At 41.9% G+C, this 23,895-nt stretch overlaps 1 protein-coding gene across 1 annotated transcript in view; it reads left to right on the forward strand.

Annotated features, from left to right (window-relative positions):
• myo15aa (myosin XVAa) overlaps positions 1 to 23,895 on the forward strand; it is a 61,836-nt gene that overhangs the window by 12,422 nt on the left and 25,519 nt on the right. The window contains exons 2-26 of the mRNA XM_048244929.1: positions 5,992 to 6,074; positions 6,272 to 6,335; positions 6,498 to 6,607; positions 6,738 to 6,812; positions 7,553 to 7,643; positions 8,326 to 8,429; positions 8,728 to 8,791; positions 9,014 to 9,127; positions 10,080 to 10,241; positions 11,019 to 11,132; positions 18,968 to 19,026; positions 19,123 to 19,246; positions 19,400 to 19,495; positions 19,605 to 19,736; positions 19,893 to 20,018; positions 20,142 to 20,219; positions 20,329 to 20,483; positions 20,610 to 20,655; positions 21,364 to 21,488; positions 21,686 to 21,803; positions 22,133 to 22,308; positions 22,669 to 22,753; positions 23,081 to 23,134; positions 23,236 to 23,317; positions 23,547 to 23,677. Of these exons, the coding sequence (XP_048100886.1) occupies positions 5,992 to 6,074; positions 6,272 to 6,335; positions 6,498 to 6,607; positions 6,738 to 6,812; positions 7,553 to 7,643; positions 8,326 to 8,429; positions 8,728 to 8,791; positions 9,014 to 9,127; positions 10,080 to 10,241; positions 11,019 to 11,132; positions 18,968 to 19,026; positions 19,123 to 19,246; positions 19,400 to 19,495; positions 19,605 to 19,736; positions 19,893 to 20,018; positions 20,142 to 20,219; positions 20,329 to 20,483; positions 20,610 to 20,655; positions 21,364 to 21,488; positions 21,686 to 21,803; positions 22,133 to 22,308; positions 22,669 to 22,753; positions 23,081 to 23,134; positions 23,236 to 23,317; positions 23,547 to 23,677 (2,568 nt within the window). The remainder of the gene's footprint in view (positions 1 to 5,991; positions 6,075 to 6,271; positions 6,336 to 6,497; positions 6,608 to 6,737; positions 6,813 to 7,552; positions 7,644 to 8,325; positions 8,430 to 8,727; positions 8,792 to 9,013; positions 9,128 to 10,079; positions 10,242 to 11,018; positions 11,133 to 18,967; positions 19,027 to 19,122; positions 19,247 to 19,399; positions 19,496 to 19,604; positions 19,737 to 19,892; positions 20,019 to 20,141; positions 20,220 to 20,328; positions 20,484 to 20,609; positions 20,656 to 21,363; positions 21,489 to 21,685; positions 21,804 to 22,132; positions 22,309 to 22,668; positions 22,754 to 23,080; positions 23,135 to 23,235; positions 23,318 to 23,546; positions 23,678 to 23,895) is intronic.

Here is a 23,895-nt window from a genome sequence, read left to right on the forward strand (position 1 = left end):
GTGAGAGACAGAGAGCCTCTTTGTGTGGGGGAAAATCTCCTGCCAAAAGTAACTCTACGGCCAAGGCAATGGGACATTTGACAATCGGGGATTACCTCTCTCCATAAAAGTGATGCTTTGTCGGCAGTGACATCAATTTAGCGTACACCCAAAAGAGAAATGGATCTGGATTGCATCAAGAGCAGCTAAGTTTTCTCTTAAATGCTGTTTATATTCTCGAGTTTTCATTTTGTCCCTCTGTGGAGCACACTGTTTTCTTGCAAAGGTCAATGTAAACTGGACCACATCCTGATTGAAATGATATTATTTATGTTGATATGCTTTGAGAGTGATCTATATCATTTGTGACACAATGATTGAAACTAAACTTGCAAAGGGATAAAATGGCACCAAAGAAAGCAGCAAAGACAGAGGAACCGAAAAAGGTAGAGGCCCCAAAAGGAAAGGGCAAAGATGACAAGGCGAAAGGGAAGGGCAAGAAGCCTGTCAGTGAATCGGAGGAAGAGCTGCTGAGCAGCGAGGATGAGGATGACAAGGGGAAGAAGGGCAAAGGGAAAGCCGCCCTGAAAGGAGCCGCCCTGAAAGGAGCCGCTGTGGCTGCGGCTGTGTCTGGCGACAAGAAAAAGACAGAGCCCCAAGTCGGCAAACTTTTTGGATTTGGAGGTAGTAAACCATTTGCCAACGCTTTGGGGGGCACCTCTAAATTTATGACTGGCTTTCCAGGCATAGGGTATAAAAAGGAGCTGGGTAAACAGAAAACTGGCTCAGTCTTCAAAAGGAGGGGCTGTGCGTTGGGGAAGATTGCAGGGGCATCCAACTGGCTCACGCGCAGATACATTTCATCTAAGACTCAGGGACTACTGGCTGGGAGGGGCAATCCCCGAAGGTCAAACATGGGAAGGTATCGAGGTTATCTCAATGACGGATATTTGGAGGATGAATACATGTATGGCTATGAGGAAGAAGAATATGATCAGGGAGGCTATTATGACAGTTATGCGAGAGGGCGACCAAGACCTGGCCAGCATTTCGAAGATTATATGGAATACTATGATTACCCCTATGAGGACCCTTATGGATACTATGAAGATGAAAATGGATATTACGTGGATGAATATGATTATTATGAAGATGACTATTATGGAGAATATGATGGACCATACAGATACTATGATGATGGGATGGATTACTATGACTATGGACAAGATGAGATGTATGATTATCCATACTATGATGATGGAATGGAATATTATGATGACCCATATTATTACATGGAAGATGAATATGGGTACTATGGCAATGACATGGAATACTATGACTATGGAATGTTCCCTGAAGAGATTGGTTACTATCACCAGCATGGATTGTATTACCCCTCTGAAAATCTACCAAGTCCTTATATGTTACCTGCTGGATATCCTCATCAGTATAAACAATATATTTTGCCTTCTGTCTATAATGATGCTTCAGCTGTGTATCTTAATCCTGTGCTCACTGATCAACAGCAATATGTATTTCCAGGTGTAAACATAATAGAACAAATTGACCCTACTCCACAGGTTTACACTAATGAGCTAACAGGTTTCTCTTCTGATGGCTTTGGCATTGAGGATCCTTTCAGGTTCCCAAGACCTCAAGTGAAACTTTTTGGAAAAGAAAACATTGAAGTTGCAAATCCCCCTTCACCACAGATAGCTCTAAATGACTTTGCTATGCCTGGTGATGTGCAGTATGACATCCAAGCAATGTTCCCTCAAACTGTGGTGCTTCCAGAGCCAACAGTGATGGCTCAGAAACCCCTCTCTCCATCAGTTAGTCCTATATTAGTTCATCAGTCCACACCTTTTGTGCCCGGGAGCCCTATTCTTGTTAGGTCGCCAGTGTTTTCTACTGCTCAACAGATGAGGCCACTTACCCCTCAAATGTCACTACACAGACAATCTTATGGACCAATGGGACCCGTGGCATTTTCAGCACCACCATCTCCTGTTTTGTCAGCAAGAGGTTATGGCCCATACATGGCTGGACCTTATTCTGACCCAATGTTTTATAGATTTGAAAATCAGTTTACGCCACTTCAGTCTCCTCATCTTCCCCGGAGACCGTTTAGCATTGCCACAGGCCGAAGTAGGTTTGGTCCACAATCTCAAATGTCTCGCAGATCTTTTCACCAATCAGTTAATAACAATGCCCAAAGACCATTCTCACCACTCCAGAGAAGAAAATTCAGCCCCCCTCCTTCCCCCCAGCTATCAAGAAGAGGGCCATCACCCCAACCTTCTATACGAGGAAGATCACCTCCCCCTTTATCCCCACTACCACGGAGAGGAACCATGGGTTTTAGAAGACCTTACCCTCAGAGAGAAAGCTCTCCTCCCTCACCACGTGGATCCTTCAGAAAAACAAGTCCTCCAACATCACCCCGTCCAATACTGAGGCAAAGCATTAGGTCCCCACCACCATTTTCACCAATAGGTCCGACAAGGACTTTTGGTGAAAGGCCCCCAGAACGGCCCCTGCCATCAAGATCATTTAGAAGGAGGCCCGTGTCACCTCATCCATCATTACGAGCTAGCAGCCCCCCTCCACGTTCTAGATTATCATACAGACCTTCATCCCCAACTCCATCTCGTGTTGTGGGTGCTGGATCACCAAGACCAGCATCTCCTCACACACCTGGTCGCCGTTCATCTCCATCACCATCACGAGTGTCCAACCGAATGTCCCAGCCTGAGGGTTTTCCCACCCGTACGTCCACACGCAGGTTCAGGGGGGTAGGTCGTAATAAAGTGCCAATGAGAGCTGTAAAGCCAACAACAGGTAACCCCCTCATACGCAGAAGAAGTCATCAAGGCCCTCCACTGATGCAAAATGTTGCCCCTTTCAGGTCATCAGTTCATACTGGGCATGGATCGATTCATCGACAGTCACCAACTTCAACACCAGTGATGGTTGTCAGGAAAGGTTCCCGGCCTCCAGGGTTCAGAGAATCCAAGCGTTTTTTACCTGGAGCCCAAAGTCCGCAAAGGGGTTTTCACAAGCCTGTAGGAAGAGGACGTCCTGTTGTAAGACCTTTAAATTCACCTCAGACACTCAGACAGTCATTGAGAGGTCCAGGTCACCCCCTAGCTAGGAATGTCCAATCTCCCTTTCCTCAACATATTTCTCAATCACCTTATCCTCAACAAATGTCACAGTCTCCATTTTCTCAACAGATCCCTCAGTCTCCATTTGCCCAGCAAGTTCCTCAAACTCATTTTATGCAGCAAATTCCACAAGGTTCCTTTCAGCAATATGGTTCTCAGTCTTTTCAACAAGTTCCCCAATATCCTTTTCAACAAGTCCCGCAATCTCCATTTCCTCAACAGATGGCCTCATCTTCTATTCCTCAGCAATTCGTCCAGTCTACTTTTACTCAGAAAGTTCCCTTAAAACAAGCTGGTCAGTTATCCCCACAACTATCTGTGAGACAAGTACCAAGTAGACCTTTGTCACCCCAGCCTTCAGATAAACCTGGCTCTCCTCTGCCTGCAAGGTCACCCACACCAACCAACCTTTCTTCTCCAATGCTCTCAGGTGCTTTAATTAACCAGAACCTCCAACGAGCATCTTTTAGATCACCATTTCAATATAGTGGCAGTCCCGTTACTCAACAGATAGTAGATCAGACTGCTGTGCAGGGACCCTCCCCTCTTCTCTCCAATGCCCTCAATCAGAATCCTCAGCTTCGCCAGGCCTCTTATATGTCACCTATGCAGCGAGCTCAATCTCCACAAACTGAAATGATGGCACAACAAGCCCAGCAAATGAATTTACAATCATCTCTTGGTTTGGCCAATGCCTTGCAAAACCCTCTTCTCAGAAATGCTTCTTATATCTCACCTCTACAAAGGGCTCCATCACCTGCTACCCAAGTGGCACCACAACATGAACAAGCACAGATATCGTCTTCAGTGCTTTCAAGTGCATTACAGAATCCTTATCTTCGGAATACTTCACTCACATCTTTGCAAAGAACTGGCACACCATTTTCTCCAATGATGACACAAACAGCTCAAGTAGACCCACGTACCTCTCCCATGTTGACTAGTGCACTGATGCAGAATCCTAATCTGCGCAATGCATCATTCATCTCACCTCTTCAGAGGCAAAACATGTATGAACAAAACACAAGTCAGGTGGAGCAACAACCTCAAGTATCTTCTCCATTTCTTGGGAGTGCTTTACAAAACCCGCTACTACGTAATGCCTCATACATCTCCCCTTTGCAGAGAGCACAAGCAGAAGCACAAGTGTCCTCATCTCCGACTGGTCAGTTAGGACTCCTCTCAAATGCATTAAACAATCCTCATCTCAGAGGGAAATCCTTTCAGCTGCCAGATGGAACAATCGTAACACGCCCAGAGAACAAAACAGAGAAAGCCACACCATCACTTTTGTCAAATGCTCTGCAGAACCAAAATCTTCGTAAGGCAACTTACAGGCTCCCCGATGGAACACTTATTACAAGAAATGAGGTGGTGCAAACACCTTTAACTTCACCACTTCTGTCCAGTGCCCTTCAAAATGCCAGTGTTCGAAAAGCTACATACAGGTTACCTGATGGGTCCATCTTAACTCTTGCTCCTGAACAAACTGAAGAAGAACAGTCCTCATCAAAAATAGGGAGTGCATTGAGTGCAAACCTTAAGAGAGGATACAAACTTCCTGACATGTCTTTCCTTTCCAAAAAACAACCACAGCAGCCCTCTTCTCCACTTCTGTCAAGTGCTCTACAAAATGCTAGTCTTCGTGGTGCTACTTACCGACTACCAGATGGAACACTTTTGACACAACAGCCTGAAGAAGAAAAACAATCATTTTCTCCTTATCTCTCAGGTGCTTTGCAGAATGCTAACCTTCGTGCAGCATCCTACAGACTCCCAGATGGATCACTTTTGTTAAAAAAGCCAGGACAAAAAGAGCAAGCCACACCCTCAAAGCTCTCCAGTGCACTCTTGAATCAAAACATGCGAAAAGCTAACTATAAGTTACCTGATGGATCGATAATCACAAAGAAGCAGGCTCCCCAAACCAGTCAAGCATCATCTTCATTCCTGTCAAGTGCCCTGCTGAATCCTAATTTACGGAAAGCATCATTCAAGCTGGGAGGCTCACCATTAGACCCATCTGGAAGGTATGCTGTTGTAACACCTCAGGTTCAGGGAATGCAACCTGGGGAACACTGGGCCCACAATCATACAGTTGATACAGATGGTCAGCTGCCTGATGATGTTTGGTCTGCAGAGAGGGTCCTCCCTCATGGAACTGTGCAAAATCTCACAAAATGGTCCATGTACAGGGATGAAGAACTGTTGGACCCTAGCATTCCTCCATTCATCGGACAAGAGTCAGATGGCACAGTACCACAGTGGGCACCTGACAGGGAAGGGGAACCTGAAGGGCACTGGTATGACAAGGTAACCCACAAATGAGTGGTCAGCATTGCAGTAGTATCACTTACAGCTGATGGATGACAACTCTGTATACTGTATTTGCATTTACTGTGTTGTCATTTAACTGTAGTTAGAGATCTTCATCAAATATAAATGACAGATGTTATATTGGTATCAACTAATCTGAATTCAAGTTGTAAAGTATTACCAATAAACTGTGCTTACCTCAAGTTAAAGGCATCCTATGCAAGTGTTTTACTTATTAGCTTCAAAGCTTCAATGTCATTTTGATGGTAAATGAATTTGTAATAGGGAGAAAGGCGCGTCTTCCCAGCTGTACCCTACCCATCTACAGTACAGAGAACCAGCCTTGCAACTTCGCTCTCCCCCGACATTTGTACAGTGTATATTTTTTTAAATAAAATTGGGTAAATTACTGTAAGCAGTTCTACATAGCTTGAAAAAAGAGAAGTATTCAAAAATTAAAGTCGAAATATTTATGAATGTTATTAGTGCTAGGATAGCATACACTCTTTTGTTATGATTTTCCCCACAGATGTACTCCATCCGCAGCCTCCCCACCATGCGGTACAGGGAGCAGGCTGAGGAGGATGGGATCGAAGATATGACCCAACTAGAGTAAGTCTGTTCCCGCAAAATTAAAAAAAATAACAAAAAAAATTGCACTCAAAATGTTCTGAACTAATAGCCATTACCCTTTAATTACTTGTGTCTATTGCATTCAGAAATTGTTTTCATGTCTGAGAAGATGCTGTTTTCATTTAAACTATGCTTGAAATACAGTTGTATAATTATGAGATTCTTTTCACCACCAGAGAACTACATGAAGGGGCCGTTTTGATAAATTTGAAGAAGAGGTTTGAACGTGAATTGATTTACGTAAGGATTTGAATCAACATAGACTTGCTGGTCATTCACACTGATGTTTTGATTTCTGTGTTATGTTGTTATGGTTTTGTGCACATATTTCTGTATTCTTTTAGGCTTGTATTGTACAGCAGAAAGTCAATAATATGGTTATTTTTTTCATTCTCTGCCTAGACGTACATTGGAAGTATACTAGTGTCTGTGAATCCCTACAAGATGCTTAACATTTATGGGACCGACATGGTGCTGCAACACAAAGGACATGCTTTGGGGTCAAATCCCCCGTGAGTTTCATCACATAAACTCCATAACTGATAAAAAAGAAGAAAGAACTCTTTCTGTAGTTACTGTCCACTTCTATTATTTGATTACTATGATCGATATTATTTAAGTCTGTGTTTTGCTTCTCGGCAGGCATCTTTTTGCTATTGCAAATGTCTCTTACACAAAAATGATGGATGCCAAACAGAACCAGTGCATTATCATAAGGTAAGTTTGGGTAATTTGCATACACTACAGTTCACATCCAGGTACAGTACACTTGCTAAATCCTTGCCATTAGAGTCTTAAATCTCCATGCAAACTGCCCAAAGAATGTGCTTTAGGAGGATTAAGAACATTTAGCCCCTGAGTGATACTCCCAGGATCCTCTTGTAGCCTTTTACAGTATTAAACTGTCAACGTCAGCTCTACTTGACACAGCTGATCACCTGGAACACTTTGAACCAGGTTTTGAAGGAGACACCGGTAAGGAAAGACTACTGGCGTCTGGGCCAGGGTTGTACCCTCAGATCATGTCACTGTGTGAGAGGCACCCATTGCCACCGCAGGGAAATTGGCACGTCCTACACATTCCAGGGCTCAGTTTCACCTTTGTCCGATGATCAGAAAAGTACCTCATTAGTGAAGTGCTGCGATGAAGACGAAGACGAACTGAGACTTTGAGTTTGAAGTCCCCCAGCCAATTTGCCTAATTGGGGTGCTTAGCTAGTAAAGGCATAATCCGCAATAGGTGTTTCTACTCTACAAACAGTGGTCAAACCTACTTTGTTAGTAGAGTACAAGTGACATCATATATCCATTGTACTATGCATAATCTGTGCCTGCATAGAAGAAAAATACATCCTAAACATTTTTATCCTAATTTATCCAAATGAGAGCCCTTCGTTTCCCTGATTTATACTGTTTCAGTGATATTTGATTGGTGTAATTTTTGTTGTTTTTTTCAGTGGGGAAAGTGGTGCTGGAAAAACTGAGGCCACCAAGCTGGTTCTGCGTTATTTAGCTGCGATACACCACAAGCGCAACATCACTCAGCAGGTCAGAGGAAACGCCTGTGCACATTTATTAATTTGGGAAATGTTCAGATCGAATATGTGTGTGAATGAGAGGCTAACCTGTCATTTTCCGTTTATTTCACCTGTTTTGATCCTGACACAGATTGAGGTATTATACTATACTGAGTGCTGCTTGCAGTGTGACTGTCAAGACTACAGCATGCCTGCAGACCTTTTAAAGGAGAATTTAGGCGATATTTCACATAGATCTTAAATGTTCTTGAAAACCTGAAAACAATCGGTTTTAACTAGCTCGAGTTGCTTCAGCCAACAGCTAAAGCAGCCAGGCAGCTACAATGCTACATTCTGGGGTCATGAACATGGGGGCTAATGCACTTGCCCCCAGAGTGGAGCACTGTAGCTGCCTGGAAGCTCTAACTGCAGCAACTCGAGTTAGGTAAAACCGATTGTTTTCAGGGTTTTTGAGAAATGGATATCTATGAGAAAAATCGCCGGAATTCTCCTTTAACTATACAATGCATGGGCTTGAGTTTATAGCTTGCTATTAATTCAAATTAGTCCTGGAATATTAACTCTGTTCTGACTATTTTTTTCAATTATTAATAAAAAAAATATATGTGGTAAATGCCAACATGATCGTGTTTGTTAAGATGTTTTTGAATTTAAGAGATAAATGAACTTGCTATTTGTATCCACCTGTCTAGATTCTTGAAGCAGCTCCTTTGTTAGAATCATTTGGAAATGCCAAAACCGTGAGAAATGACAACTCAAGTCGCTTTGGAAAGTTTGTGGAGATCTTCATGGAGGAGTAAGTATGACTGAAAGGCTTTGCATTATGTATTACTCTGTGCAGATAAGGATTTGACGGGGGTTTGAAACCGATAAACATGCCCGCTCCCTAGGTGTTCTGTTGCTTTAAATGGTTCATGGCTCATGGGACCCAGATTCATATGATATGCCGTCTTCAGTAGCTGTGGGTAGAATACGATCGGGTGTATTTTTTGCTGCCATTTGGTGCCTAAAGTGCTTGACTGTGTCCTTCCACGCGAGAGCAGTGGACTATAGGCATGATTGATGATGTCCTTTTTCTGCATTATTTAACCAAGGGGTATAATCAGTGGTGCCATAACCTCACAGTATCTCCTTGAGAAGTCCAGGATAGTGTTTCAGGTGTGGTAAGCTCATTATACAGTTTTATTTGCACTCTGCTCAGATTTAAAGGTGCCCTCATTGATGTAGAGAGATGTGTAGTGTGGAAAAAATGAACTGAACTGAACTGAATTTCTCCCTAATTTGTTTGTTTATTATTTATTTTACTTCAACTATGCTGACAATTAAAGAGAAGAAAAACGACAGTTGTTAATCTGGGATGTGTTATTTTTCTTATTCAAGGCCAAAGATGAACGAAACTATCACATTTTTTATGAGATGCTGGCAGGCCTCCCCTCACAACAAAGACGGACCTTCTACCTCCAAGAGGCAGAAACATACTATTATCTCAACCAGGTAAAACTAGACAAGCTCTGTACCTTTGGAGACATGGTGAATCAGAACTAACCTGAGCAGAAGTGATAATAAACTGCAGCATATTGGTGTTAAAATAACACAATGTAGAAATTCCCACTTTTGCAAATTTTCAATATACTGGGTACCCATTTAGCACTAAGGGGTGCAATGCAATACAGAGGTAATCAAAATAGAGACTACATTCTCCTTATTGTAGAAGTCAGTGTGGCAGCAAAGTGAGTTTGAAACCATCATTTTAAGGAAAAAGAACTGTAAAACAGGACTGCCATTTCACAATTGGGTTGGTTTGACATTGATTTGATGATATCATTGTTTTACCGGAAGGCCAAGGTGTCTTTGCAAAAGAAAGCAAATTCTTATGAGATACCTATCCTCAATTTGAATAATCCCGACTGAATGTTGCAGATGGTATGGTACTTTTAAAGCAACACAATGTAGTTATTTTACCTTAGAATAATGGCTTCAAACTCATTTTAGTGCTACATTGACTTTACAATACAGAGAATGGAGTCTCTGACATTGGCAATGTGCGCCTGGAATGCTTGATATTGTGCTAACGTTGTAGTGCAGGGGTTTTCAACTGATTGTTGACCAGGGACCACCATTTTGACTAATTACGTAACCCCGGCCAGGACCACCAGTGAATAAAAATACTGATTCCCTCATTGAAATTATATTACTGAATCCATGGTTAGGGACCACCAGCAATGTCCTTACGGACCACAAGTGGGCCATGGAGGGTGTAGGAGACCCATTTCATTGGGTACCACCTTGCCGAAAATGGGATTCTAACGTTGTGTTACTTGAATTGTATTGACTATGAATACTTGAATTACTTGACTATGAATTGTCTCAGACATGGCTGATACACTTAGTGAGAATGTGCACTGAGTGAATGAAAGATCTCTCTCTGACCTCTGACCTGGTGTAGGGAGGAGACTGTGAGATCCAGGGGAAGAGTGACGGAGAGGACTTCCGCAGGCTCATCAGCGCCATGGAGATACTACACTTCAGTGTTGAAGACCAGGGCAACATCTTCAGGGTCCTATCCTCCATTCTGCACCTGGGAAACGTATTCTTTGAGAGATATGAGGTATCAATGTAAATAAATTCAGTTTCATCTGTTTGTCAGTAATAACCGATAACTAACCGATTCCGGTGTTACATGGCAACTGGTACCCATGTTAACTGGCTGCGTTAGTGACGTTTCACGAGTGATGACGTTTCTTTGACAGATGTGGACGCTTGCAGATTTGTCACTTTCTGATGGAAACTGGAGACGAACAAATACAAATATGCATGACATAATATGGCTTGGGCAACGGTTGCATGATAACATGGTAGCCAGATAACATGAACAGCTATGTTAACTTGTTACAATGATAATAACATTAGCTGACTTCTTTTAATCATACAATTTAAGTCAATTTCTGTGAGCGCCGTCAGCTGGTTTGTGGCGCAAGCAGGTAGACGTCTGATTATCAAGCAAACAGTTCAATTTATTTTTGTTTTTTTGGGTGGCATATTCATGGTCCAGTGCATGTAGTACTATACAATTTTGACTTTTAAACGTCATGCATATTTGTGTTCGTCTCTAGTTTATATCAGAAAGTGACAAACCTGCAAGTGGCCACATCTGTGAAAGACTCGTCATCAATCATGAAACGTCATCAACGCAGCCAGTTAACATGGGAGCCAGTTGCCATGTAACACCGGCATTTCTGATAGCTCTTGAACAGCTTAATTAGATAGATAGATCAGCCATAACATCCTTGAATTGTGTATACATCTTTTTAAGGTTCTTTGTTACAAAATGACACTCTTGTTGTATTGTGAGTGTGATCTTTTTGTGTTTTTGGTTAACCCACAGACTGACTCTCAGGAAGTTGCGTCGGTGGTGAGCGCTCAGGAGATACGTGTGGTGGCTGAACTTCTTCAGATCTCTCCCGAGGGCCTGCAGAAGTCCATCACCTTCAAAGTCACGGTACGGCACATGTTCTTAACCCCCATTTAGAGCCACAGGTGAACTCAAGCACCCTGACCATCTCACATGGCCCCCCCTCTCTCTCTGCACGTGTTCTTAACCCCCATTTAGAGCCACGGGTGAACTCAAGCACCCTGACCATCTCACATGGCCCCCTCTCTCTCTCTCTGTCTCACTGTCTCTCTGTCTTTCAAGTCAAGAAGTCTACACCAAAGGAAACCTGAATCACGGTTTTTGCTTCCACTTTCTATCGCACCTTCTCGCAGTCTCACAGATCATGTTCTACAGACAGACTATCTAGCAGCATTGTCCCCCAGTTTCCCATTTCCAAATGGAGCTCTCTCATTTCTGCTCATCCTGAAGGCAAGACGTACAGTATTTATAGTGGTGAGAACATGTCTGTGTCGGAAAGCAAAAAAAGGATTATGTAAATGAGACAATTAAGTATTTCTTCACTTGTTTTCTTACTAGTCCGTCTATTGTTCTGCCTGTTGGTCTTATTTCATAATTTAAGGTATGATCTTAATTTAAGATGAAATGACATTTGCATAACGGAAAATTAAATGACAAAGTTTCCAAGTGAAGAAGACAGATAAACTGACCGCCTTATGTACCTGGAAACACTGGTTACCTCCAGGAAGACCTGATTATGATGACATGATGCCAAGTATCAGCACCATGTGTGCTGTTGTATACGTTGTAACGTCACTGGAAAGACAAACCGATAAGTTTGCTGGCAAAACGTTTCGGTGTGTCTGCTTGGCAGCCACAGCAGTAACACCAAAGCTAGCTCCAGACAATGCATATATAAGCTCTAAATCCTCCAGATGGAATAACAGCAGAGAGTTAATTGGCGTAGTTCAGCAGGGTGCAGCACCATGGTAACGTGTGAAACACGATCAGGGGATACCCTGAGTCTAGAGCTGTGGAGAGATGCTCAGTGTGTGTGTGTGTGTGTGTGTCTGTGTGTGTGTGTGTGTGTGTGTGTGTTAGTGTGTGTGTGGTGTGTGTTTGTGTGTGCGTGTGCGTGTGCACTCACGTCACATGGAGGTGACCGCTAGTGTTCCCCTGCTTGAGTCCTCAGGGGATCTGCGGGAGAGGCTGAGGCAGGAAGTGACCATGGGGGGGCAGAAGAGGAGTCCATAAGACAAACAGGTCTTCCCCCATAGCAAAGAGGCGAGGCTGTGTTTCCCACAACTTGGGCAGAACTTTGACTAAGAGCTTGGCAAAAAGAATTTACTCATACTGAAACAATCAAGTCTTCATGGGGTACTGGGATTTATTTTATGTTTAGGCTTACTACAGATGAGAGTCAATTTTATATTCAATATCACCATGAAATACGTAGTTGTACAGCTGAAAGTCACACATTTAAACACTGATGGACATACTTACAGCATGTTGTGGGGAGCTTCCATTAATAATTCAAGATAGTTTCGGCACGCTATCACATAGCTAGCTACAACATTTACAAGCATGCATTATTAGCAAACAGAAAATACACACATTTACATAGCAACACACATGTAAGCTTTTTTTGTTTTTTACAAACCTAGTGACTTTATTGTTTCCTTCTTTGAATACATGCTGCAGTGTCCTGTTGGTCCCCCTGTGTTATTCCTCTTGATGTAGATTAGAGTGGGTGATCCTTAAAATCCAGAGGTATCTTTTCAGTGTGCTTAAAAATGACAAAAAGTCAGCAAAATATTGGACCCTTCAGCACCTCTTTTCAAGTTCCCATCATGTAGAGAAGAAAAAGTGCAGTACAGTATTTCCGTATTATCTGCAGGTTGACTTTCCATGTCAGTTCTTTCATCGACCCCCTCAGTCTTTCCGAATTCTGCCTTTACGCCCTATTCATACGATCCTCCCGCCGGCGTCCAGTTGCACTCTCAGCGTTTGCCCTAATAGCCGCAGCCTGCAGCCAGAACGCATCAGTGTTTACAGCTCTGTGCTCATGTTGAAATGTGCAACAGTGTTTTGGCCAAAACTCACTCCTGCCCATTGCTGTGACACCACCACTGTCGCCGCTAAGGGCCGGGCCTGTGGGCAATTTACTTAATTTGAGTAATTAGGGAAACGGGTCCTTCCCTATGTAACAGGAGAAGACGCGCAGCTAAAGTCATTTCCCTCTCTCAGCTGGATTGGATGGACTGCGGGGCTGACTCTTTTCACTGTCTCATGCCACGGGCCTTCGCTTATCTGATGAAGCCCAGGAAGCAGGGCTCAGGCTTGCCATAACATCAGAGAAAACTGCTGTCAAGTTGTTGTTTTTTTTTTTTTAAATCGTGATTAATCGCATGGAATTGTATTCTTAATCGCGATAAATTTAATAAATTAGGCCTAAATATTCTAATCTGTTGGAATGTTACACAAATTAATGATTTTCAAATACGACAAGGTTATTTTACATATCAGCAAACTTCTACAGCATTACTGCTGATTCATTTTTTTGGGAATTTTGACAATACCAAATAGACTAAAAATAGACTGTTTGCCTTCAAGTTCATGGGCTGTATTTTGGACACCAGCGCATGGCGTAAAACTCGTTTTCCACCCGCACAAAGTTTAATTCGGTATTTTGCACGTTTATTTTTTAAACATTGCGCCCAGGGGTTTGGCAATTAACAACCTAGGGAGGGGCCTGGCGCGTTGTCTAAAAATCGCTATCGTACACCACCTAAACCTGGTCAGAAGTCAATGGTGAGTTGTTCATATGCTATTTTAAGGGCGCATGTCAACAGTCATATTGGCAGGTGCACGCACCATCCTTCTATCATTCTTGAACGCACACCAGCGCACGTCCATGCAAAGCATTACAAATTGCACGATTACAATGGGAAATATAATTAGAATAAAGATATTACGAAATACTGTACATCTCATGATGAGTAATTATTGTCATTAGTTGTCATTGTCATATTAGTCATTATGTCACGAGATACAGTATAAGCAACTCCTCTGCAGGATAAATGTTGTTTTATTCAGTCATTTGAGCAATATTAGGGTAAGCTTTTTCCAGCCTATGTTTTCGATGGTAACCCATTGTCAGTCAATAGTGAAAGTAACTGCATATAACTGTCTTCGTTGACTGACACCTTGGTGAAGTTAGTTTCACTTTGCCAATGAGTTCAAATAATAGACGAGTGCAAATGCGTGAAGGCTATGCTAGGTTTTAGTAAAGCATGGTTTAAGAATGACTATTCCATACGGTCTCGCAAGCAGCCTCCTTCAAGTGCGCCGTTGAATGCCAAAATACCGATGCATTTATTTGACATATCACGCTTTGCGCCGTTAAAGGGAATGACAGATGTCATTCTCATTGGTTTAAATGATGTTACGCCCCAAACGCACCCATATGACTGATTTAAAAAACCTAGGAACACCTTGTTGCACCATGCGCTCCACGTTTGATAACAAAACCCCTCCCAATGTGAACTGGACATCCTACTAAATTTGAATAGACTTTTGACGAGTGACGATGCACTTTAGAATGTCATGATAGGGCCCCATGTCAGCTAATAGATAAGAATCAGATCTTTTCAATGGAGGTTGACATTTATTGACCATAATCGACAATAGAGAATATGATGTTGCGTGAATAATGCATACAGAACACATTATGTGATTTCACATTATGTTATTATTATTTTTTTAAAATATTTTTTTGGCCTTTTAATGACAGGACAGTGGAGAATGACAGGAAGTGAGCGGGAGAGAGAGTCTGGGGTGGGATCCAGAAAGGACCACGGGGCGGGAATTGAACCCGGGTCGCCGGCGTACAGTGCAGGTGCCCCAGCCAGTTGCACCACGGCTGGGGCCACATCATGTTCTTTTTAAAATAATGGACAGACATTAGTCATTTGTGCAAAATATGATTTTGGGAAATTGCTTTGATAATTTGCTGAAGTGTCAACAGGCTGTACATGCGCTCTGGAGAGCAAAGATGAAATCTGCCATCAAACACGGAAAAGCTTTACTCACCTAGCACCGACATAACAGGAAGGGAATTACATAAGCATCACGATTGTTTTCACTCTGTGGACTATAACATACTTCAACTCGGCCTATCATTGTCATTATGATAGCACTATCTCAACACCACTGCTTCGGACAATGCAATTGCTTCGGACAAGACCAGTGATGTATATTCCACAATCTTAAAGATATACTAACTGGTAGGATTACTGTCCTCTGTTTTGTTTGTTTAGAGGGAACTTCACTGAATTCACTGACAAACCATCAGAGGTGGAAAGTAACGAAATACATTTACTCACGTTACTGTATTGTGTAGTTTTTCTGTGTATTTTGTATTTTTTAAGTAGTTTATAAAATCGGTATTTTAAATTTTACTTGATTACATTTTGAGTGAAGTATTGTACTTCGCTACATCAAAAATCCCATCCGTTACTTGAGTAAAAAAAAAAAAGTTAAGACTAACGAAAACAGAAAAAAAAATCGTGCCCTAAACCATAGCCTAGTGATAATGATCAGCATGTAGCCTACAACAGAACATGAATCAAGCTGGCGCAATGCAGTCTTGCATCAGATTAGCCAAACCTATGAAAGCGTATTTTCCGCTATTCCAATGGGTTGTCTCAGTTCGTTTTAGCACCAATGATTGCGGAGATATTCAAGCAAACACCATGGGATTTCGTGTTTTGACGTTTGTGCTCACCTTTCTTTGGAAAGAAGTTTATTAGCAGTTGTTTCCCCTCATGTTGATGTCTCTCTTTTTCCTGTTTTGGCCTTTGTTTTTAGTAACCTTACTTGGCTTTCTTGGAGAAAGACATTGCACCAGCAGCACAACAATTAGCGGTCCACTAGCGATGCTCAACTAAATAAACAAAAGATAGACTACCTTATGAATCGTGCAGGTGGACTAAACCATTTAGCTCTTTAGCAAGGGAGAGTGAGAGTGACCTTAGAACAGTGTTTCTCAAACTTTTTTTCTGGGGACCCACTTTTTAGAAATGACAGACTATCGCGACCCAACTCGTGACTGTGGTAGTTAACAAACTAGACAGTTTTCACTATGTTTTGTATACAAAATCCAGTCAGTCAAACTTTACATTTAGTCTGACATTCATTTTGACATTTCAATTTTAAGTTAAAATATTCAGGTAAAATAAATATATGGTGGAAATAAGTATTGAACGCTTTTTTGTTTTTCAGTTTGTTTTTCAAATTTGTTTTCAGTAATTAGCCTAAACTTCCAGTGAGTATATTCGAAATTTTCGAGTAGGCTACTAACCAAGCTTATATTAATTTGCACAGATAGAAAGGATAACTACTCTCTAACTACTTACAGATTCCAGCTCGTTCCTTCCCTTTCCTTGCCTTAGTGCTTTTTCTTAGCTTGTTCAATACTTTTTCCCTGTGTTATTCCACTTCATTACACATGACTCTACTTATGGAGTTGTTTGGATTTTTTATGTGTGGATTACCTGAGTTATTACTAATGCCTGGTGAAAATGTTGTGCCCCCGTATTCCACTTTTCAAGGGTCCTCTCCTTCATTGGGGCCCTATACTTCCCACTTCCCCCCCCAGTTCGACGCCCTTTAATCTGCTGAACCTTCTGCTCATTTCCAAATATAAAAAAAACTCTCTGCAACTCAACATTGGCCTGCCTGCCTCAGCTGCCTGTGAGGGGCTTTTCAGTTGTGCTGCAGGGTTGTGCACAATTCGAATTGCAATTCTGCTTCCTGTTTGCTACCTCAATTGAAATTAAAGAGAAATTCAAGAATTGAATTGGAATTTAAGAGCCAGTTTCAATTCAATTCTGGAATTTTGCACAAGCCTGTTCTGCTGGATTACTGTTCACTGCAAAGCGACCCAAGGATAAGTGCAACTACCTTTGAAAATCAACTACTGCTCAAACTTAAAGGAGAACTCCGGTGATTTTTCACATAGATCTCCATTTCTCAACGTCCTTATCAGGCAAGTACCTCCACTCGGCGGCCATATTGCAACACTTTTTGGGCACTTATCGTGCATCTACTTCGGCAGAAATGCGTGTGCGTAAGCCTTCACGACACCAATCTTGCTCCAGCAGCGAGATCACAACAGATGATTGGCACGATGTCTTCACAGCACACCACTTGATTGGTTCAATGTATTTTACAACACACCACATGATTGGCTCAATGTATTCACATGTCGACGTTTTGCCATGGAAGGGTTGTGATATGTGTAAACAACTGCCATATTGGCGTTACAAACTAACCCCATGCATTAGGCCTACTATGGAGGATTTTTTGAGTGCTGTATCTCCTCATTAGAAAGTCTCTGGTAAAACTAGTTGTTCTGGTACCCCAAAAAAAAAAAAAAAAGATACTAAGTAGCTTTTGCTTAAAGTACATTTTAAATGAACTACTTTTTACTTTTACTTGAGTACATTTTCAGATCGGTATTTTAACTTGTACTTGAATAATATTTCATCAAGGTATTGGTACTTTTACTTGAGTACAATATTTTTGTACTTTTTCCACCTCTGCAAACCATAGCCACCCCCACACACACACACACACACACACACACACACACACACACACACACACACACACACACACACACACACACACACACACACACACACACACACACTCACACCAGTGCAAGGCTAAAGCCTACTTTTACAGTATTTGGGAGTGAAATCTAGATGTGAAATGGCAAAGGGATTAACACTGTCTTCAAGCGAGGCCGCTGATCTGACAGGTTGTGTTTACCGTGCCTGGCGTGCCGAGCAGAGAGGCAGCGGGGAGGCTTTCAGTGAGAGCTGTATCATTTCCACCCATCTGTTGATGGCACATCTCATCAGCCCCTAATCCAGTGTCTTTGCCTGGCTTCAGGCTTCAGTTCACCAGTAGTTTTTTTGTTTGTCAGACAGCCCCCACGCAGCAGGTTTTAATCCGAGCTCTCCCTCTGGACTAACAGGAGAAATACACTTTATCCTTTTTGCCACCACACCAATTTTGTTGTCTTTATTTTATTTTTTGAGATTATGCAAGACCATATGACTAGTTGTTGGCTGGTGTGAATGCGTTCAATTCCTCCTGTGCATCTATTAGTGTGTGTTTATGTTCATTGTCATATTTGTGTTCTCATATCATGTTCGTCTCACACCGTACTCCATACATGCTGTTGTACCATAACCGTGCAGGCGTATCCATTTCAAGTAGCTGACTTTACAAAAAGCCCTGTGAACATGATCTGCCCCACTAATGGTTTTATTTGCTCTTATTGTTTTAATTGCCCTAATTGTATGCTGCTCAATTATCTAACCATCATAGGTTCCATTTTCGCAGTGCCAACTACTACTCTGCTGTTTCTTTCAACTGCTGTGCGATTGGTTTTTAATGATTGCAACCAATAATTTGAAATGCTGAAATAACTCGAGTCTGTTTAAAGTCCTTAATTTCATCCACAGAGTTTACATTTCATAATCCCCTCAAGTGTGTTTACTGGGGTGGGCAGTGTAGGGTTTCAAGGACACAGGTAGTACTGGAGCGATAACCGAAATATCTTGTATCAAAGATGCCTATCTTTCCTCAAGTATCAAATAGATACTGTACCTCTTCCTGGCTAAGTGCCCATTGTACAACTGCTCTGTCCATGTCTGCCAGTTCAACTACAGGAAGCCAAGGTCTGACCACACTGTACTGTACACATGTTCTGGTCAGCATTGCAGATACTCATTTCCAGTTATAGTCTGTCTGAAACATTCTTCTCATTGGGTTCTTGGTCGAAGCTACAAATAATAGTGTTTTTGTTAAGATATATAATTACCAGTTTAGAGATATAATTTAAAAGGTTGATTCTTCATTCACCACAGGAAACAATGAGGGAGAAGATCTATACCCCTGTGACGGTTGAAAGTGCAGTTGATGCCAGGTAAACGTTCACATTCGGAATTCAGAGTTTTCAGTGTGTTTGTGAGAAAACTTTAATATTGAGCTAATGGCACATTTCCAACTTTGAAAACACCAGAGATGCCATTGCCAAGATCTTGTACTCCCTTCTGTTCAACTGGCTGACAGACCGTATCAACAAGTTGGTTCACCCACGAAATGACGCATTGTCTATCTCCATACTTGACATCTATGGATTTGAGGTAATCTGGGTTAACATCAAATGCACCTGACCATACACAGAGAAATGCTGTTGTTATTTTCTGTGTTGTGTATTTTGACTTCACATCCTGAAGCAACTCACCATGTCATGAAAAGAAATAGTTTTCTGTCCTGCTTTGTCTGTTCTTTCACAGGACCTTAACTTCAACAGCTTTGAGCAGCTTTGCATAAATTATGCAAACGAATACCTTCAATTCTTTTTCAACAGGATAGTGTTCAGAGAAGAACAAGTAAGCCCACTCTTCTTATGATAATCTCCTTAGAATTGGATTCCCTTATGCATATAGCCCACGTTTTCATCATAAAACTTACATTTTTCTCTCCATAATTTCCTCCCAGGAGGAATACAGCAGAGAGCAAATTAACTGGCAGGAGGTTCCTTTCAGCAACAACCAGGACTGCATTGACATCATAGCAGCAAAACCCCATGGGATTCTCAGAATCCTTGATGACCAGAGCGGTTTTCCTCAGGTAGTCAACATGTTTCTTCTTCTTTTTCTTCTTTTTTACAGCTTCATGGGCTCATTTCTGTGAAATGTATGTTTTGTTTTGTTATTTCTTTTGGATGTCGTGTTCATCCACATTCATTTTTTAAAACTTGCTTCTTGTTTGTTAATTTGTTAACAGGCAACAGACCACACATTCCTTCAAAAATGTCACTATCACCATGGCAACAATCCCTTGTATGTAAAGCCAAAAATGCCTCTTCCTGAGTTCACCATCAAACACTATGCTGGAAAAGTTACTTACCAGGTACAGTATCAACCACAACCTTCAACCGCAGAGGCTAAAAAGTCAGCTTAAAGCACAATCAGGCAATTAGCAAACGTATTTGTTCCACACATTATCAGCCAACTTGTGACATCCTTTTTGCAGGTCCACAAGTTTTTAGACAAAAACTTTGACCAGGTGCGTCAGGAGGTGCTCGACCTTTTCATTCAGAGTAAAAACAAGGTGAGGAAACCTGTCTCTCTGTTATCATTCTTTTTGAATTATTTCTGGCGCTATGAACATGAGCCGCAGGAGTGTGTAAGGTGTTCCTGTCTTCCTCTCTTTCACTCAGATGGTGTCTAATCTGTTTGTGAGCTACGCCGAGATCCTTGGGCAGCAGAGGACACATGTGAGGAAGAACAGCACGGTGACTCGGCGCTACCAGGCCTCAACAGTCGCTGCCAAGTTTCAGCTCTCCCTTATGGAGCTCATAGAGAAGATCGAGAGGTCTGGAGATTATCTCTACTATCCACTACTGAGTCTTTCATGCATACAAATGTGAAGCATTTCTGTTGATGCACAGCCAATAAAGATGTAATGTGATTTATTCACTGTTGTTTTTTTTTTTTGCAGATGTAACCCCTTTTTTGTACGTTGTATCAAGCCAAACCATAACAAGGTATGATGTAGTGTAATGTAAAAAACAAATCAAGACTATTATACTGCTCTTCACAATGCAAGTAGAACGCTCCATTGGCTTGAATGGGATTTCCCAAAGTTCTACCGGTCATTATTTTCGCCTAAGGACCTCTAAATAATGACCGCTGTCAATGGCAACGGATCTCATTCAAAAGTGAAGGCAGACAGTTGATCAGCTGTGTTCTTAGGGTTAGGGTTAGGGTTAAGGTTAATCAAAAGAACGTTTGATTCAAGTTCAGCGTGTGTTGCGAACTTTTGTTTCTCAACAAAAGCCACAATGAAACGGTAACAAAAAAATGTAGAGAGACATATCATGGAGTTTATTTTTCGTTTTGGCAAGTAGCCACATAATAGGGGGATAATGTATAGAACGACGGTCATTATTGGGAAAATAAGTCCGACAGACAGCGAACGGACCCCTGGCGCCGGGTCCGGGTTTGTTCTGTCGGGACTTATTTTCCCAGTAATGACCGGCGTTCTAAACATTATCCCTTACTTGTTAGCTCACGGTGGTAACAATGTTATGGTCATGGCTTTGGCCTTAATTAGGGAAGACTGATAAAGTGGGGCCCTACACTGTGCTGTAAGTGGCTTAGTTGTAATTAAATGTATGCTAATCTAGCCACGATTAGGACCTTTTGGTTTGGCCAGTACAGTAATGTGTAAATGAGTTTGTGGTCCTCTACAGGATCCTGGCGTCTTTGACGTGGAGCTGGTGAGCACTCAGCTGCGCTATTCTGGGATCCTGGAGACCATCCGCATCAGGAGGGAGGGGTATCCGATTAGAGTGCCTTTTGATGTCTTCCTTTTCAGGTGTGGGATGAGAGCGCTTATCCAGAGACCCACACACATGCGGTTATAAAACCAGGCGTACTTATAACAACACAACAAATCCTTAATCCTAAACACCCTGTTTTTTTCTAACCTGTTTTTGAACACAACTTTGTTTTTTTTAAATACACATTTTTAGTAAACCCCTGCTAAGGTAGGACACTGTGACTCATTCACAGGTATAAATCCCTTCTGGGCATGAAGCAGCCTCCCCCTGCCAATGGTGAGAACTGTGTTATGATGCTGAGGAAGCTGTGTCCCGTGAGACCAGGGGCCTTCCAAGTAGGAGTCACCAAGGTGAGAGGTGCCCCTTTGTCTTCTGTCCAGAATACTGACCAGAAGAATGTGAATGCGCTGCACTTCTCACATGACTCTCTTACTCTCACTCCGGTGTTTTAGAAATGGTGTTGTTGACGTGAACTTGAACTTGACCTTGAAATAGTGTTGTTTAGAAATAGATTTGTTGTATACCATAACTGACTACAAAGAATTTACCAGTCAAAAACATCAGAAGGTTCTGTGTAGCAAAACAGGGGCTTCCTAAATTGCCACGCTGGTTTGTTTACATCTCAAAGCTTATGTTTGTACCCTGTGTTTTTGTTTTAATTGCACATGATATGTGGAAGCTTTTCCTGAAGGAGGAGGTGTACCAGCTTCTGGAGAGTAAGCGGGATCGGGTTCGGCACGTGGCTGCCCTCACGCTGCAACGCTACACACGCATGTACTTTGTGCGCAAGCGCTACTTTGCTTTCCGCGTGAAGATCATCAGGCTGCAGGCCCACTGTAGAGGGTTCCTTGCAAGGTGTGTGAAAGGAACACAATGCGGTTCTTTTACCTTAAAATAGCATAGGGTCATGACCCTTGTAGTCTGTTTATGACTAACTGGGTATTGTCTTAACATTAAATGGCATTGAATATTGATGCAAAGATATACAGATAGATATACATTCTTCCATGGTGTTCCTTAAAGGATTGATGTCTCTGCTAAACCACATGGACGCCTGTCTTGCAATGCTGGCTAAGGCCATTATGGAGTATATGTGGATTTTCATTTTGTTTGTCTGAACAGTGCTGCCAAGTGTTGGCATTGTCATTAATGAATGGCTTTGCAAAATGATATTCCTGCAATTAATTTTTTCTTTTTTGTAATTTTTTTTTGTAGAAAACAGTATGTGAAAATGAGGATTAGCCTGATCAGGTTTCGGTCAATTATCCATATGTATGTCAATCGGAAGAGGTTCATCAAGGTATGCTCAGTCTACTTACAATGCAAGTATGATTCTGCGCAAAGTTTAAAATATTTCTTGGGGCCCTCATTTGAATGATGGGTAATGTTGGGCTATAAGCAAAGTGAACTAAAGCTAATCTAATAACTAACTCAAAATAATTTTCCCAATTTATACCATGAACAAGATCCCTTGTACAAAAATGGGTGGAACAAAGCACTGTTCCCTGCACCACACAGTAGCTTTAGATCATGCGCAACGTAAGACACTTTGCTCATTGCCCAACTATGGAAATGATTTAAATTAGGGCTCTTGATGAATCTCTTTGTTCTGACTGTTTCCATTCAGCTCAATCTGGCAGCAAAGAGGAAGGAAGAGACGGAGAGGATCAGAAGGGAGATGGTGAAAAATTAAATTGTTTTAGTTTCTGTCTTCATTTCAAGATGAATCATGTCATGTTTTAGCTTGATGTTCACACTGATATTCCGGTTCACTGTGTGCAGGAGCTATCGAGGCGCGAGGTTGTCAACGTCACACATCTGCCCATTCCAGCTGAGCTGGCAGGGCTCCTCAATTCAGCAGCAGGTCTTTATTCTATAAAAGAAAATCACTAATCTCTACACAATCTATTTATAGAAATACCACTGTTGCGTTTTTTTCCCCCCAGAATTTTTACCGGCCTTTAATTTTCATTTTGATCTTTTCCTAAAATAGCATCTTATGAATCCTCACTCTGCCTGTTTGATGCTAGTGTCTAGTGTATTTACTAACAGAAAGACCTCCTAGCTCTTGACAGCCCGCTTTTTTTGTTCAGGAGGAAGAGAGCTGCACTCGGATTGTCTGGCTCTGGTCCAGGCTCCAACTGTAGAAGTGGTGTCCCAACTCACCCTGCCCCTCGACATCAATAATTACTCCATGACTAAATGCATTCAGCTTTATTTCAAAGTGAGTTTGATTACACTGGAGTGCGATGAGATATGTTATTTTTAAATAGGAAAATCTGTCCTTTTGTCCTCATTTGACTTCCATCTAGAAAACTCCATTGTGAATTGCATTTGACAGCACAGGTTTATGATTAAGATTTAAACACCAAAGCATGAATCGACACCATAGTTAAAACAGTTCATGCAAAGGTCGTCTCCCACCCCGAAGCATTTATCTGT

The sequence above is a fragment of the Alosa alosa genome, chromosome 6 (genome assembly GCF_017589495.1).
Source record: "Alosa alosa isolate M-15738 ecotype Scorff River chromosome 6, AALO_Geno_1.1, whole genome shotgun sequence".
Taxonomy (NCBI): Eukaryota; Metazoa; Chordata; class Actinopteri; order Clupeiformes; family Clupeidae; genus Alosa; species Alosa alosa.